Consider the following 17158-nt stretch of genomic DNA (forward strand, 5'->3'; position numbering starts at 1 on the left):
CTCCTATTCTCCTGGGCTGCCGTGTCCAGGTGTAGCTCCGGGGCAAGCACCAGGGAGGACAATGGCTAGATCACCAACCATTAACGGGCAATTAAAGAACTCTTTAACAATTAAGCTAATTTAACAGTAACTAGTCCCACCGGTTTTTAGCTCTGTAACCTTAAACAAAAATAGATAACTTTTTATTCATAACAAATATTGTTGAAATTGTCTCACAATTCCATATCCAAAAGTAATGCAAAAACCTAAGGACCCTTTAGGAGTTGGTCTAATGCTTTTAATCCTTGACAGAGGTCTTGCTGTGATTAATTTTCCAACACTGGCTTAGTTGTATGTGCTTTGAAGAAATACTGGGACTAAAGCACTCTTCATATTAGTCAAAAGGTATTTCTTGCTGGAGATTTAAAATTTTAAATAGAAAATAAAAGTTAAAAACGTTAAGACTGGGCAGCAGAGCTACTAAAAGCTACAGCTGAACTGACACACATAGAGGAAAATCCTGTCAGGTTAAAAACAGAAACATGTTCCACCCATGGATTAACTGTATATCTAATCCACTCATGTTCTGCCACATGGCACACTACCTACACACACAAACTCTGTGGGGAAGAGAAAAAGGGTACAAATTTATGGTAAACCTTACTTCCTTCCCATCTATTTCTATAATTCTGAAATTAAACAAATCTAGAAGTGCCCAAACATTTTCCAAACTATAGTATCAGTTATCTGCACAGTCATCTTTCTGAAGATTTGCAAGTCAGTTTATTCACTCTCCAGAATTATCCCTTCTGACTTCAGTATGCAGCATATTATGCTGAAAAAACTTCTAAAGTCTACATCTGTTCAGTGCTATGGATTTACATATTGAGTTTCTCTCTAAAATGACATACATATGTATCATTCATGAGAAACAAACTCCTTCTTTTGGGAGTCTTCTGAATGGTGTTTCCCACTGTACATGTACTTTCAGTACTGAGACATAAATGAAAATGTCAAAACTTGCAATAAATATTAAGACATTTGTTTAGATCAACAGGGGACTGATTCTTCAGAGGCATTATCTGTTGAGTGAGATTAAGGCAAATGCAACATTTAGCACTCCTGTGCAAACAGCAATTTAGTCTTCCTCTTCTGAACAAACTGCAGTTGAAAGCCAATCACTGGATTTCATATTTAAGATTAAGTTGCCTTCTCACACTTTTTCTGTTACAACTTTATTATGATTAAAGACATAAAGAGTAAATTGAAGACACTACTACAGTTTGTTTGTTGTTTTCAATTACCACTACCCATAAACTCCCACTTTGGCCACCAGTAGCTGGGGAAGAAAGAAGGCTATGTCCAAAAGTGTGTTAGTAGCATTTGCCTTTCCCTCTTTCAGCACAGCCAGACTGTAAATGGGCCATTAGTGGAAGTGAGAATAGCCTGAAGCTTTTGTAAAAAAACATTTGCCTGTAGCACCCCTGGAAGCAAAAAGGGTGAACCGAATATTAGGGATTGTACCTCTGCCTCCCGTTGACTTGGGCAGCTTCTGAGTGAGAGCTTTAGGACGGAATGAGGTGCAGAGATATGTGCTGTCCAACCATTCTTCTTTGCCAGGAGTTTATCAGTAAGGACTGCTTTAAACCTACACTGATTTATGCCAGATAGGGTGACTTTAAAGTTTTTCAGTGCTTGTGAGAGGTCAGACAGAAGCCTAAATTAGAGTCAGCATTTCATAAAATACAACAGATAACAGGCACCCTGAAAGCATTACATTCAAATAAATGTTTTCCTTCTACTTGTAGGATTTTGCAGGAATGTTGCACCATTGCTCTAATCCTCCTTATGGCTTCTTGGTTTTTAAAAAAGAGACAGCGTATCTAATTACTTGATTGATGAAAAATGTACATACAAAAGCTGAAAGTGATGAAATTTCCAAAAAACATAAGATACAAGAGGTCTGGTAAGCTAAATATTAACCTTCCAATTAGGCAGTTGCTAACTTCATTTTAATCACATTGATTAATGAAACAACAGAATTCACATAGATATAAAGGCAAGTTCTAATACTCCTTTTCAAAAGTCGTCTAGAATTGGGTAAATGAAGTTGTCTTTGAACAAGCAATATGCCAAAATCTGTCCTCCACAAATCATTGAAATTACTCCAGATCCTGAAAGAAAAGATATGGTTTTTTTGGTATTAATTTTTATAGTGGAATACAAACTTTATGATAAAACTTTAAACTGACATTCATTCTATCTTCAATTAAAAAAAAAAAAAAATAAACAGCCCTCCTACGTCAACATTTTACCCAAGACTTAAACCACTTACAAAGATATCAGCCTCCACAACAGCTAATGCAAAATCTGTTGTAGGACAGGGAATTTATCTCTCCCTATCACTTAGGAATTTATTGCAGTGGTTGATCCTTGTTATCCATAGTATAAGAAAGAAGAACAGAAGCCAATCCTTTTCCCTTAACTACTGTTTTTCAAGATAATCTACTTTTAATGTAAAAATCGATGCTTCTAATTTTACAGAAAATTAAACATTCAGAAATGTAGTTTTGCCATTCTCTTTGAGGAAATGTGATGACTGAAATTCATCTCATCTATTGTAAGTACTTGTACATAATGTTTATAAAACTTGCCTCTGAAGGTATCTGGTTTTTTTCATTGATTTTAAAGGGTCTCAAGAAAGGCTACAACTTTGGACAACTGTCTTTCTGACACCTGAATTGAGATACATTTCATCTTATTATAGGTTAAATAATCTCGATTAAGTCCTGACTAATTGAGATTAGTCAGGACTCAATCATGACTTATTTCAAGTCATGTGTCTGCTGTTTGTTTGCAAGATTAGTGTAAGATGAGCATATTCTGGCCTTAAAAAGGATAATTTTTCTTAGATGAGGAAAATCCTAGTACAGCATTATTTACTAGTGTCATTAAAAGAAGTATGAACAAAATACCTGTACTTCTTCTTTAAATGTTGACAATTCTCAAATGAGTGAGGCAACAATTCATATTATAAACACTAATTTTCTACACATATTTTAGCAACATAAACTTTAAAGAATGAAATTATACCTAATGCCAGCCACCAGTGCAACATCAGGGGAAATTCAGACATAACTGCAAGAAGAAGAAAAGTAGAAATGTAAATTTAAAACAGCAAGAATGGGGACAAGTAAGCAGTGCACTTTGGTATCAAAGATCTGCTTAGTTATGTTTCACAGATTGTATTTTTTACATATGACAAATGCTTTAGGTCTTGACCAGCACCTGCCCTGGCCACCCCCAAGCTGACCCACATCCCCACTGTGGGATACCTGCAGGGCCATTCTCTGACCCCATATTTCCCCCCAATGAAAGCTGACAGGGGCATTAAAGGGGGCTGGGAAGCACACTGCATATGCTGACAGCTGAGGGTCAGCCAGCAGAGGTTGGGCTGGCCATCTGAAGGAAGAAATGATAAATCTGGGGCTGTTGGAAAACCAAGACACATCATCTGATAGAAGCTAGCTCCCTGTAAAAATTATGTACAAACGGGGGGGNGGGGGGGTAGGGGGCGTGGGGGGGTTGGTAGCTTTTGTAAATTCCTTTATTTAAATGCAAAAATTATTAATGAGGAATAACAGTAGTTTAAATTCCAGAAAACCAAACCTGGTATATGAGAAAATATGCCTAATTTTTTAAGACAAAGTCTCTGTTGATCTCTGGCTTAATTTGTTAGGGAACTGGGGAATCTCTCACCTGTATAAAGTGCTAAAAGACAAATGGACAAAGCAATGGAAAATGAAAGATTAATCTCTATAGAGTAGAGAGGTATCCTAATTTGTCAAAAATTCTTCCCTTTTTCTGCATTCTAGGATAAACACATTGTTTTAAAATAAAAGAATCTTGTCTGATCCTACATAGGGTCTGGCAAGGATGCAGTTAAAATATATTTCCTAATTAGCCATAGAAGCATTCTGCTAAACAGCATGAGAAGAGGGAGCAGATTACTAGGTGTTGGCAAAAAGAGATGATGGTTCTCATTTACAGCAGCTAATTCTTTTCTTTTTCTTTGCTTTAAGGGGTAGAGTTTCGTGGGGGAAAGGCATTTCTGTGGAAAAATGCTTCATTTTTCCCACTGAGATTTAGTTCAAATGATCTGACTTAAAACCTTTGCACTGACTTTGCTGAGGAACAACTCAGTTTTTACTCTGAAGTTGAGCTAAAGTGTTAATGAGTAGTTCTTAAAATATCCAGACATGAACAACTATTAATGTCTTGTTTCAAAAAAAACTCACATCTCCCAGATGCAGAAATTGTATCTAGCCTGGATCTGTTTGATATGAATTGTTAGAATATGAACTAAAGCTCTGATTTTTTCATAAGAATATAATACTTTCAAATTCTGCAACAGATCCAAAATTAGGTTTAAAATGGGAGAATTTAAATAGAGGCATGAGTCAAATGGATGGAAAATAGAGATACATACGTATTTAGCTTTAGGGAAAATTAAGTTAGTCTGGTAATACATTGGATGAATCCTAGTGGATTTGTCCTTCAACTTGTGATACTATGTGATACTATTTAGCAGTAAACCTACTTACCAACTGAAGTAATGATTATATGAATAACAGTAACTGTTACAGCATAGTCCCAAACCCATTCTTCCACAACCAGAGCAAACAGCAGACCACAAAGGAAGAAAGTTATTTCCAAGGATATCACAAGAACTGTAAAGGAAAATAGGATGTTTTCACCAAACACAGGTTTGAATGACTTCTTTTTAAATTCCAAACAATAGCAATAAGAAAATAAAATACCTGAGAGAGTTATGCATTTTCATGGATGGACAGAAAGGAGGATGCAATAATAATTGGTGGTATGAAATAGCTACTGCCTTTCACATACAAACATATTCATCAAACCCATAAAATTTTGTGGAAAAATCATATTGAGATACAGTAATTACATTTGACCCTGAAAAGTAATTCTAATGGAATATGCTTTAATTTTTTCCCACTGGCATAGCATAAATGTTCTTTCTTCATATGAAATCAGTATTAACACTGTACAAATATCCATGCATTTTTATTACTCTTTTAAGCTACAAACCAATTTACTTTTGAGCTTTATGTATTTTACTGACAGATTATGAGGTTTGCCTTTGTTAAATAGATTACAAATCTAGTAAAATTTTATGTATGCATGTAATGTTTTAGGAATTGTTGTTTAGGAAAAAGAATATATTTTGAGGGCTTAAGAAAATTCGCACGAATTTGTATTAGGCTATGTAAAGATACTTTTAGGGACTGAGCTACAATCAAATTCTGATATTTTAATGCCCACTGTATTCAAGCATTACCAAAGCAAAATTGCCATTAGTTGAATGTGACCCATTTCTCTGATCTGAATCCAGTGATTCATAAGAAATTTGCTGCAGTAAGAAAATTAAATTAAACAGCTTTGTGAAGGAACTTGATGGAGAATAGGTAATTGTTCTTCAATGAAAATGAAGCTTACTGGTAAAGCAGGACATTTTCTTCTGATGATGCAAGATCAGAAGAAGAATCAACAAAAAGCTGAAAAATCACTTGAATTTTAAATAGCAGTACAGAAATGAGAAGAGCTGGCAAGATGCATAAACATTTAATTGCAGCATAGTTAAAATACAGAAACCATTACTGAAACAGCTTTAAAGTACTATCCCTTGGAAGACAAGTCTACATCCATATGCAATATATTTTGTTGAGTGAGGGGAAAAAAAAAGATAAAGAAACTTCAGTTACCTAAATAATATGGGTTAATCCATGAGGGATTTGTTTTAAAATCAAAAGGTGCCAAACCATCCAACATTTTAATCCTATGGAAACAAAGTGAATATATTTAAACAGGGAATTTTAGTATTTAGTATTTAGAGTTTAGACTACATGACATACTATGAATGTTTTAAAATAGTATTTCAAATAGAATACTCTGGGTTTTTGCAAGCTCTCCATGTCCCATTCTGAGTTTTGGTTTTGCCCTTGCTCACTTCTATTTAAGATATTTGGTGCTATGCATGATAATCAATAACTTCCTGGGGAGCTATAATTTGTCTTTTTCATTGACTATAAAATCTTTATTTTCCTTTTTTTCATGTCATCTTTTCTTTGAAGTTCATTAATTTACATGATGTAACTGCAAGAACCAATATTAGAACCAACATTTTATATCAGTTTTGAGTCTCCACTTGCCAATTTGAAAGAAGATTCAGGTACAACAATTTAACTGAATTTGAAAAATTATGTTCAGAGAACATAACCTGGTTATGTTCAGAGAACATAACCAGGCCAGGACAGGATGCCTCCAGTATGGATGCTTCCTTTAAATAGGCATATCTCCACCCATGAGTTCCAGTATGCCAGCATATCAGAATAAAGACAGGGAAATCTTACCTGAATACTGCAAAGCACACAGAGAGGACCACATAGTACACAGTGTAGAAAACTATTATGCATATCAACAGGTTCACCAGAACAACCTGCAAAAAGGCATAAAACAGTAAAACATAAAGCCATGTTAACAAAAGGCATTCTCAGAAAATAATTCTAGATTTCTATCAAACATAATGTGAAAAAAAAGGTGTAAAATAAAATATTTAGGCAGAATTTTTGCTGTTGCTGATTACATAAATGTGCTAAAAGCTCTTTGATACATTTCAGCTCCTAATGTGTTGCTACAATGTATGGCTTTTTTTCTATCATATATTGTTATATACCTACTATATATACAATTTACAAGTGCTATATATATAATATACAAGTGTTCTTAAAAGTAGAAGGACATTTTTTGATGGTTATTAAGAAATTAAGAAGGTACAAAGAGAGTCAAAAGGGAGCTGTAGCTAGAAATGTTTGGGGTTTTTCTTCATTAGGGCTACAGCCCTAAAGAGGTCAATCTGTTTAGCTCCGAGGGATGATTTCATTATGATGGATAAGTACCTTCACAGAAAATACCAGGTACTTAAGGGGTCTTTAATCTATCAAAAAAGACACAAGAAGTAAACAGCTACAAGTTCTAACTAGACAAATTCAAAAGATGCAGGAAGGACATCTTGACTTGCAAAGGGAACAAACTCCCTCTGGAAATGAGATCCTACTAAGCAGTAGTAGATGCTTCTGAGGATGAAACTTCAACTCTAACATTCATTTTTGGCCTTAGTTCTTTGAGTGGTTGTGTGGTAGGTAATGCATTTACAGAAGCATCCAGCATTGACAGAAGTGGGAACACTGTGAATATATCAAACCACCTATTTTTATATTGCTAAATGTTGTAAAGTGTTAAATACCGAATACTGCATCTATCTGCCACAAGAAGAGAGACCAAAGAGCTTTAGTTTCTAATGCAACAGGAGATAAACCCATCATGCTTGTAGAGACTGCTATTTGTCAATAACAAAAAGTCCAGGACAGTCTAAATATTTTTTTTTCCCTGCACCAAAACAAAGCCAAGCAAAAACTGAGAGCTATTAATCTCTTCATCCACATTGGTTTGTGGGCTAAATACAGGTCCTTTGCGCTGTCTGTATTCTTATTCTAAATGAAAATTGTCCAAATGACCCATTTGATTCCTTCCTTTCCACAGTGCACACCACCACTGTGGTAATGGTAATCAACTACAGAGTCACATGTTAAGTTTGGCAGCCATAATATCTCCTACTCCCCTGAGCATAACTTCAAGCATTGCAAGCTTAATGTCTGGCACATTTTAATGGAAATCTCTTTTGTTTCATTGCTCTGGGCAGCTGCAATTTTCCTGTGATTCTCCTTTACCCATTGCCCTTCCTCTTGCCTCTGTGAAGCCTTATCTGCCCTAGATGGAGATTGGTACAGTAATAAAAGTGGGGAGAGAGGACTGAAGGGAAAATCCCAGAGCTGAAGGAGGGCTGTGAGACGATGACCTATTGACCTGTAATTACAGTAGGTGAGTTCCCAGCCTTGAAGTCAGTGACAAACTTTCTTTGGCCTCAAAGGCACAGTATTTTTCTCTTTGTACCCAGAACATTCCTAGTCCCTGTTTTAGGGATGTAGTGAGGCATTAGCTATAGTACGCTTTGCTTACTTGAGTAAGCCAAGGAAATGCACACAACACAAAAATAAAAACACTGAATATTTTCCAGTTTTATCACATTCTACCTCATTTTTTCATTTGACCTTGCCACAGAAATTTATATATACATTTTTTTTAATCTGAGAATACTTTTTATTTTCAATCTATTTTTCCCTTTCTAAATCTTGTGGTATTTCAAAGCAAAAAAACTCACAAGTTAAAATCTACAGGATCATCCATTATATGTTAAAACAACTTAAAAGATGAATCTTAGGAAATCTCTGGTGATATCAAATATAAAATTTTATGACACTTCCAAGAATTTTATCTCACGCGTGGAACAACATCACATAGTTTGAAATTCTTTTTATAAGATGCACTTTGCAGTACTTGCTGCCAGCACTATAGGATAAAGTATCTTTTTAATTTTGGGGTTTTTTTTTAGGAAGAGAACATTGAAGAACAGTCTGTTACAATGAAAGCAACAGCTCATTCCAGCCCCGCAGCAGTTGTCTAATTCTCTAATACTATCTGGTGACACATACAACACTAAATAAACTCAATTCCCTTTACCTTGGTTTCAGCAGTTTTGACCTTGAGAGCCATGGACACATGATGAGTGAAAGGAAGTGCTCTTGCTATATTCCATATGCCAGATTTAGCAGGAAGAAGCAGCTGGTTTTCACCCCAAAAACCATTCAAATGGGTAAGTATAGGACAGGGTGGATGAGGTGAGTTGATTGGATTAAGCTGAATTGAGACAGAAGACATCTGTGAGCTAAATGTAAGCCGCTAAAGAGCAAAGAGAAAATCCTGCTTGCTCATGCAATGTTCGTACTTTTGGAGCTACACTCAGCCAAAGCATATCTAAAACACAACTTGGCTATTTAGACACAACATTATTATTCTTTTCCATCTTTTAATTGCTTTTTTTTCAGCATTCATGTGTTCACAGGTCTTTGGGGTTAGTATAACATCCTACTTTTAATTATCTTTTACATTTTCTAGCATTAATTCTATTGACTATAGATGTGGAGTGATACATTCTTCACAATGTTCTTTGCTAACATTTTTGTTCTGACTATCACTTTAATACATCAAGTATAATTCACATTAAATTAGGTATAATTAAGTTAAGAAATTCCAGACTTGTGTTATGACTCTTTTTTTCCTGAACCATATTTTGTTCCTTCAGTAGAATGAAATTTAGTGTGCTTTACAGCACATCCAACTTCTAGTGAGCAACTCCTTAATGGATTCAAATTTGACTTTTTACAGGCACATTATGATTCAGTATGCTGTATTATTTGGAAAAAGAAGATGCTTCTGAAACTGAACCAAGAATGAACTACTTCTTTTTCTGCTGACACTAACATTATATGTGCAAATTTCATTAGGGTTTTTTATGCCTTTTTAGTCATACAAAATAAATGTTATCTGCTCTAAAATGCAGTCTGCACTCGGCAAACAAGAGCTTTCACTCATAGATTTGATAGCTCCAGATTGTGAATACTGCCAGGGAAATTACTGGTAGTATTGTGTGAAATTCCTTCCTGTGCAAAAATGCTAGCATGAAAATCTGTACATCAGTAAAGTCCTATTTTGGGGGCTGAAGTGATGACAAAGGAACAAAATAAAAAACCCTAAACAAAGTTGCTTGAATAATTGCAATAGTCAGAGGTAGCAAATAAACGAAGAAATATTTGCTTTAATAATTAAAAAATATTTGGAAAGGAACAAAATTATTCATTCAAAGAGCATACTATCTACCCCAAGGAATCAGCTGAAACCAGCCATGACCTAAAATTAATCTGCAGAAACTTTTTCAGTAGCTATAATTAGCAAGATAATTGGAAAAGTAGTGGATTGCATTAACTCAGATTAAACATAACAAGAGTTTACATTCACTGACTTCTTCACAAAGGAGGGATTTAACCAGATTGATGATAGAAACAAAATCAACAAGTTTGACTGAAATGTAGTTGAAGCTGTAGGCATGGATTTTTTGGGCAGACTAAGAGGTTCTTCTCATTCTTATTGCACATTTGAAAACCTTAAATACTCCTAAAGAACAGATAACATTTCTGTCACACCTTTGCTTCAAGATTGTAAACACTTAAATTGTGGTAGCCCAGGGAACAGGAGTAAATCAAACTTGGAAGTGGCAGAAAGTGTGTGTGACCCAAAATACTGACTAAGTCACTGAATGGTGAACATTAACTATAAAGATATGCTATTAGCTACGTGTTGAGATAATGGAATAATGACTTTTTTGTATTTTTTTATTTTCTTAAAATCTACCAGATCAGCTGCAGGAAAAAATGGCAACTCCTATTCAGCAGAGAGAGACAAAAGAGAAGTTTTAATGGAAGTTAAAATAAATTATCTAATCTGGTTTCAACAAGCCCTACTTTTAAACACATATGGTTTTTTTTGTCATTACACTTTAGAATTTTATAAGGACTGTGAGGAAAAAATAGTACTCCATTACTTTTGAGGCCCTGGAGTTTGTGCTAGTTTGCTTTGTGGAAACCTACAGGAAACAGTTCCTTAGGATATCAATACCCGATCCTCACATGCTTGACAATAGTTAGTAAAAACTATTTTTTGACATTGGCTCTACACATATACTCTCTTTGTAGTGATATGTAATGGACAATATCCAAGATACATCCAAAAAACCATAACAGCAGAAAATCGCAGAATGGAGAACACCTTCTGAAAATAAAATTAAGGATACTTCTATAGGGCAGTAATTCTTAAGAATATGATAATGGCACCTAATAGTACCAAGGCAGTACCTAGTTCCTATCTGCTACCTATACCAAAACAAGAAGTCAAATGTAATAATGAACCGTGAGGAAAATTTTGTAAAGCTTACAGCTAACTTTGCTGCCTAAGCTTATTTTCTGGGTTTTAGCTTTTTTAAGAATGTTACCATTTACACCCACAATTTGTGATGCTGTCAAATAGTATTGCAAAAAAAAAAAAAAAAAAAAAAAAAAAAAAAATAAAAAACAATTTGAAGAACTGTATCATACAGCAATACTACAGGACTATCTCACGGAAAAGAAGAGGTAATTTGTGTTACTGTTAAGATGATTGTTTGCACTACAGCTCTGGGTCTTGAAAAGCAATGCTAGACCAGGAATCACATTTCTTAGGTAATTCCAAAACTTGAAAAAAGTTTTAAAATCAGAGAAATTAATAAATTCCAAGTTTTAGATTAGTTTAGTTTAGATTATTATCCTGAAATCTTTAAAAAGTAGAGAACTCAACCAAATGGATGCAGACTGGACTGTGTGGTAAGAAATTTTTAGTTTACTGGAGGATGGCATAAAAACATGTGTACTCTGTCTCCATCTGCTGATAGGGAAGAACTACACTTACATTGTGTGTGAGGATAGAAGAGCTTGGAAAAATAAATGATGGCCACTACTTTTGTGGCTGGAAGTGACTGGCAGAATCTGTCAGTGCAGGGAAGGGAACTAACATTTGTTCACTTGGAACATGTGAAAAGAACATATTAATGGCAGCCCCTACAGTTTGGCACTGGTCACATATGCATCGTACAGCCTCACTATGACAGCTTGACTCCCATATGGGAGGAGACAGAATCATGTGAGGTCTAGACTACCACATGAGGATTAAAGCAATTAGCTTCTTTCCTTCTTCAACCTCTGTTGCAGATAGATACATTTTAAGGGGTGAGAAATCTGAGAATTAGGTGGAAGCAGGAATGTTCTTTGTATGTTCTATTTTTACTTTCAGATTTTGTTGAATTGCTTTTAACAATGCCCCTATTCCTGGTAGTATTATCTAAAAGAACTTACAATATAACTGATTAAATAAGAGGTAAGTTTTAGAAACTTTCAGCTTCTGAAAAGTTGTCTTCTTGAATTTCTGTGTTAAAGCTTACAAATTCTAAAATGTTCATAGCACCAAAAGAATTAAACTCAAAAACTGATATAATTCCTTCTGGCTAGCAAACTGAAAAGGAATTGGATTCTTTTTAGAAATAATTAACCCCAATGAGCTACTTGTATCTAAGGAGTTGACTTAATTAATAGCAAAAATAGTAAACATCTTTTGTTTTGCTAACTGACACTGTTGGCTTCGTGAACAAGCTCAACATAAAGCTTGAAAGTATTGGCAAAGAAACCAATTTATAGGCTTTATTTATTCAAACTAGAAATTAATTTTATTGTTTGTGAATGGTGTGGGATTGATAGAACTGAAAATTAAGTCTTCTGTTTATCCAGAGAGAAGCTATAACACAATTGCAGCAATGTAAACTTTCCACTCTGGCCCCACTGTATGTCTAAGAAGAAAGTTTAATTGTCTGTATTTAAAAAAAAAAAAAAAAAAAAAAAAAATCAATATTTGGCCTTTCTGCTGAGAAGCTAAACCTGCTGACAAGCCCATATTTTGAAGATATTCTGGCATTTCCACTAGTGTTAGTGGGAATTTTTGGTAGGTACAGTGAAGCACTGAAAAATCCGTTTAGGACTAAGCCCACAAGAACTGAGGAGCTGTGAAATTGCTGCTATGGTTATGTCATGTGGGATCAAACACTTGGAGATAGGAAAGGCTGCTGCACCTCCATGCTCCTAAGATCAAAGAGTAGCCAGGCTGTGTGTAAGCACACACACACACACACACAGAGCATATAGATACATGCATACACATCACACATGTGTATATATGTACATGTATACATGGATACCACAGAGCTCACACACACACACACACACATAGACAACACCTGTGGTCTCATTATGCTCCTGTTGTTGTCTGAGTAGGTTGGAAGCCCATTAGTGAGAAGATTTATACATACTTATACACATGGAAAGGCAGCTGTGACTCAGCTCCAGAAGATGGATCAGCATGCTCTCTGCCCAGTAGTTGGCATCTTGATCCCAGTTTGTCCACTTGCTGAGACCAGGACATACTCACCCCTGTGACTGCAACCCCACTCCAGTTTCTGGCCCAGACTCTCACACTCAAACACACTTTGCCACACTTGTTCCTTCACCAGTCACCTAAATCCCTCCTTTTAAAGCCTTTGGTTCTATCCTTAAACATCTCATTACAAATACTGGGCAAACCCAAAAAACACCCTTCCCCTGCATCCCATACTCTGTCCCACCCCTTTAGCCTGAAAGGTGATTCAGAGAGAAGCTCCAAGTGACTCATCTTGATGGGTTTCACACCTGGGCAAAGGGGCTGAAGTTCTCCTGATAAAAACCTGGAAGGTGTTTGCTCCTCACAGGCTGTAATTTGTGTTCCCACCTGCCATTGAATGTCAGAGCTCCCCTGGGCTTGCAGGGATGGGTCAGTGGTTCTCTCTGATGGGCCTGGGATTAGCCCACCATGGTTCTGTTTGAGCTTCCTCTCTGACACTGTCTCTCACTGCTCTCTCTCACGGGTATGCCAACAGGTAGTTACCATCTAACAGCTGCCATGCCTGGGTTTCTACCATTAAAAAAAGCCAAAATCTAGCTGACAGGATATTACAGTTGATTTTGGAATGGTTGGTCCCATTTTGGAATGGGACTACCAGCCGTATGGCTGATTCAACTATGATTTAGGTACTTTACAAAAATCTCAGCAAGTAGCCACCACTCTGTGTACACTGGTAACACACCAGTGCCATGGATGCTCCTGGGCCATGAGGCAAGCATGGGTGCTGTGGCCTCACTCCAGCAGAGAGAATGGCTGCCCACAAGCCATGGGAACCATGACCAGGGCCTGGGCCATCCTCCCTGGCTGTGCTAGCCAGCATGGACAAGAACCTTTCCTGTTACTATTTAATTCAATGTGCCATCCCATTTCTATGCCCAGGAATGTTCCCAGTCACTGATTCAATTTACTGTGGTGGATGTAACTGTCACAGATGTCACTGTTTTAATTTACTGGGGTAGATGTAACTGTAGAGCCTCTACAACATGACCTGTCTCATTTTTGTTGGTGGTTGGAAGGTGTCCCCAGCATAGCAATATGTGGCACTAATAAATTAGCTCTTTTTGGTGCTCTTAGGAGACATACTGGGATTGACTGGGCATGGAAACGGAACTCCTTTTTTCATTTGCAGAAGTGTAACTTCTGATTGAAGGGCTAATTCCAGCATGGGCAAGGTAGCAGAAAGAAATTTGCACTGCCAATAGCTATCATAAACCTGTTAATTTGCAGCTGGGCGATTGCTGGGGAAAGGCTATTGGGACACTTACATGCTCACACCTTTCCCTTTGCTCTCTGAAGATGCAGTTTGAATACACCTGCCCCAGTGCTTTTGCACCAGGTTCTTAGGATTATGCAGTAAATTGTTCTGCATGAATTTTGTCCCTTTTGTGAAGTATGTTTTTTCTGTTTATCAGTACCTGGGGAAAGTGATAGTTTTAGAAGGAGCAAGCTTGTGAGAAAGATGTACAGAGGAGTAAGGATAAATGATATATTTTCTTATTACATTGAAAATGCCACAAATTTGTGATTTTTGTTATTTGCCATCTTTAGTTTGAACTCATCCTTCTAATATGAGAAAATAGAAGAATTCTAAAACCGATCTGATGTGGAATAAACAACATCTAGGGTGAATTTCCACCTGCAAAATTTTCTCATTTATCTTGATTTTTCTGCAGTCATATTTACATTGCATTTGCCTAGAAAATAAAAATGTGTGCTGTTGAAACAGTTGCATTACTCACACGCTTGAGTTCAGCAGGTTTGAAAATGAGAGTAGAGATGGTGCTGGGGCATTGTCTCGTTCTAGAGAGAAATTTCTTCCACTTACAAGTAAAAAGGTACTTTTCCCAACCTTTTACTCCAAAAGCAATTTTGAATCTTCAGGTCAAGCACTTCAATACATCAGACAGCTTCTGCTCTCTGATGTTAGGTTACACCTGTTGCATTTCATTATCATCTGTTCAGCCCTAATTACATATAGACAAACTCATTCACTTGACCTTGTTGACCCTGCCATTAGAACTTTAATTAACTCTTGTGACCATGATTCATGGCCCAGAACAGAATGCAAGTCGCTTTATCACAACTAGATTGGTAAGTGGGGCTAAAGTCTGTTTTCAATGAATTGAGCGTTTGTCTGTGATCACTGAATAGGAGGTTGAGTACAGATGCATGCAGTAACCCAATGAAACATCCATGTATATTTATATTTTTGATGACTACAGTGTAAGCAGACATATCATTAAGTTCTAAAACATGATAAATGTTGTCATCTAAAATATTTTTACTCAATTTCAGTACTCCTCTGACATTAAATCCAGCTGATATTTGTCAGAAAACAAACAAACAAAATTGTATTTATGACATCTCCAAAATGCATGTCAACAGCTCTTTAGTACAACTCTAGTTTAAGAGAATTCATTATTAAAAGGTTTTCTGCTTGATAATAGCTAATGATATCCTAATATGAATTTCAGCAGCCTAAAATCTTCCCTAAATCAAACTTTTACACTCCATTGCTCAAGCTTCCAGCATTTGGGGGGATTCCCTTGCCAATTCAGGATACTCTAAAACTGGAGGACTTGTGTTCATAGCTGACCTTTTGTCACTCTTTGGTTCCTGTCGGTCACTGAGGCTAAGTACTGCTAGCTATTGGCATGCCTTCTAGACAGACTGACATCAGCTGCTTATTGACTATTAAATTTCCATCATTATGGAATAGGCTCTCAATAGAACTCAGACATGCAGGACTTGTATCTTTTTACTATCTTAAAATTGAGTCTAGGAACATTGTATTCTGACATTGGTTTCAATGTTTTTTTAAAGTTTCTTATTAAATTTGTGGAAATCCTTGTGCAGAAGTCTTTGTCACTTTGAGCTTGAAGCAATTATAAAAGGATAATAGCATTTTTCTATGTCAGGTACATTTCCTATGTCACCGTACATACGGTATTAATAGTCAAGGAATAGTCTAGTAACAAAGGTCATTTAAGTACTACAAGCAGATAAATGTCCAGTCACTTTTAAGAACAACTGAATTAACATTACAAGTAGGGTAAATAAACCCACTCACATAAATGCATAAGTACTACCAGGCCACCCACCACCGAAAAGTACATCTTTTTTGCATTTCCTGAGCAGACTCTGGTAGCTGCTTTGGGTTTGGAGGTATGGCATTTGATCTCTAGCTGTGACTAGTCTTTCTATTAATAACTCATAACCTTAATACAAACAGTCTGACTTGGCCATGTCATTGCTTTTCCCACATAAGCAGCTGCAGCTCCAGTCACTGAGATACTCAGGTAGGGCCAGTTTGACTGTGTGAAAATTTCAGCAACAGGATTTTTTTAATCCCAAAGAGAGATTGACAGGAGCAGGACACGGGTGAATTAGAAGGTGTCTAATCATCAGTATGTTGTCCCATCTTCTCTTATGTAAAATGCTACAGGTGATGTATATCTAGTCACACTGAGCAGAAAGTATTAGCACAACTGGAAATGCTTTTGTTAAACAACTTGAGTCAGGATATTTTTCCTGTCTGAACGTACAATGTTGGCTGTACATGCAGTTACCCTTTGAGGCTTCAAAATAGTTTTTACCTGAAAATGTGTGTTTTCATTCACCTCAGCTGATTTAACAGATCCCGCTATCTAAAATAATCACATACCGGTTTAAATTGCTGTCTGTGTTCAAAATAGTTGCCACTAGATGGCAAACTGATAGTGTGCAGCCTTCCACACAAAGGGAACGTCTCTGCTGTGTGCTAGGTGACCAGGTGAACGTATTGCATCAAATTTATCCTGCCCTGATTCCGTTGAAGCCAGTGGAACTACACCAGAGAAACAGATGGCTCTTTAACCTTAGGTACTGAAATCGCCTACAGTAAGTAAATATCATATTTGTTTCTGTTTGCTTGTTTAAATCAAGTCTGTTGTACTAAACCTTTTAACTTCACATCACACAGGAAAAATGCCAGAGTTCAGGCCCATCATTCAGTTTTAGGTACCAGGTATGTTCCATGGGACTCAAGAGATAGTGAGTGGCACATGCCAACAGAGACAAAAGAGACTTGAAAACCAAAATCACTTTCCATATGTGCCCAGCTGTACAGGACCCGTGTGAATGCTCA

At 36.5% G+C, this 17158-nt stretch overlaps 1 protein-coding gene across 1 annotated transcript; it reads right to left on the reverse strand.

Moving 5' to 3' along the window:
* Window positions 1-2058: 2058 nt before the first annotated feature.
* TMEM244 (transmembrane protein 244) lies at window positions 2059-8673 on the reverse strand. Its single transcript, XM_041424047.1, has 6 exons — window positions 8641-8673; window positions 6414-6499; window positions 5766-5839; window positions 4584-4709; window positions 3073-3117; window positions 2059-2153 (listed from the first exon to the last, which is right to left on the reverse strand). The coding sequence occupies exons 1-6, from the start codon at window positions 8671-8673 to the stop codon at window positions 2059-2061; spliced, it is 459 nt and encodes a 152-aa protein (XP_041279981.1).
* Between the last annotated feature and the right edge of the window lie 8485 nt (window positions 8674-17158).

Source organism: Onychostruthus taczanowskii, unplaced genomic scaffold (genome assembly GCF_017590055.1).
Source record: "Onychostruthus taczanowskii isolate IOZ18803 unplaced genomic scaffold, ASM1759005v1 scaffold8, whole genome shotgun sequence".
Taxonomy (NCBI): Eukaryota; Metazoa; Chordata; class Aves; order Passeriformes; family Passeridae; genus Onychostruthus; species Onychostruthus taczanowskii.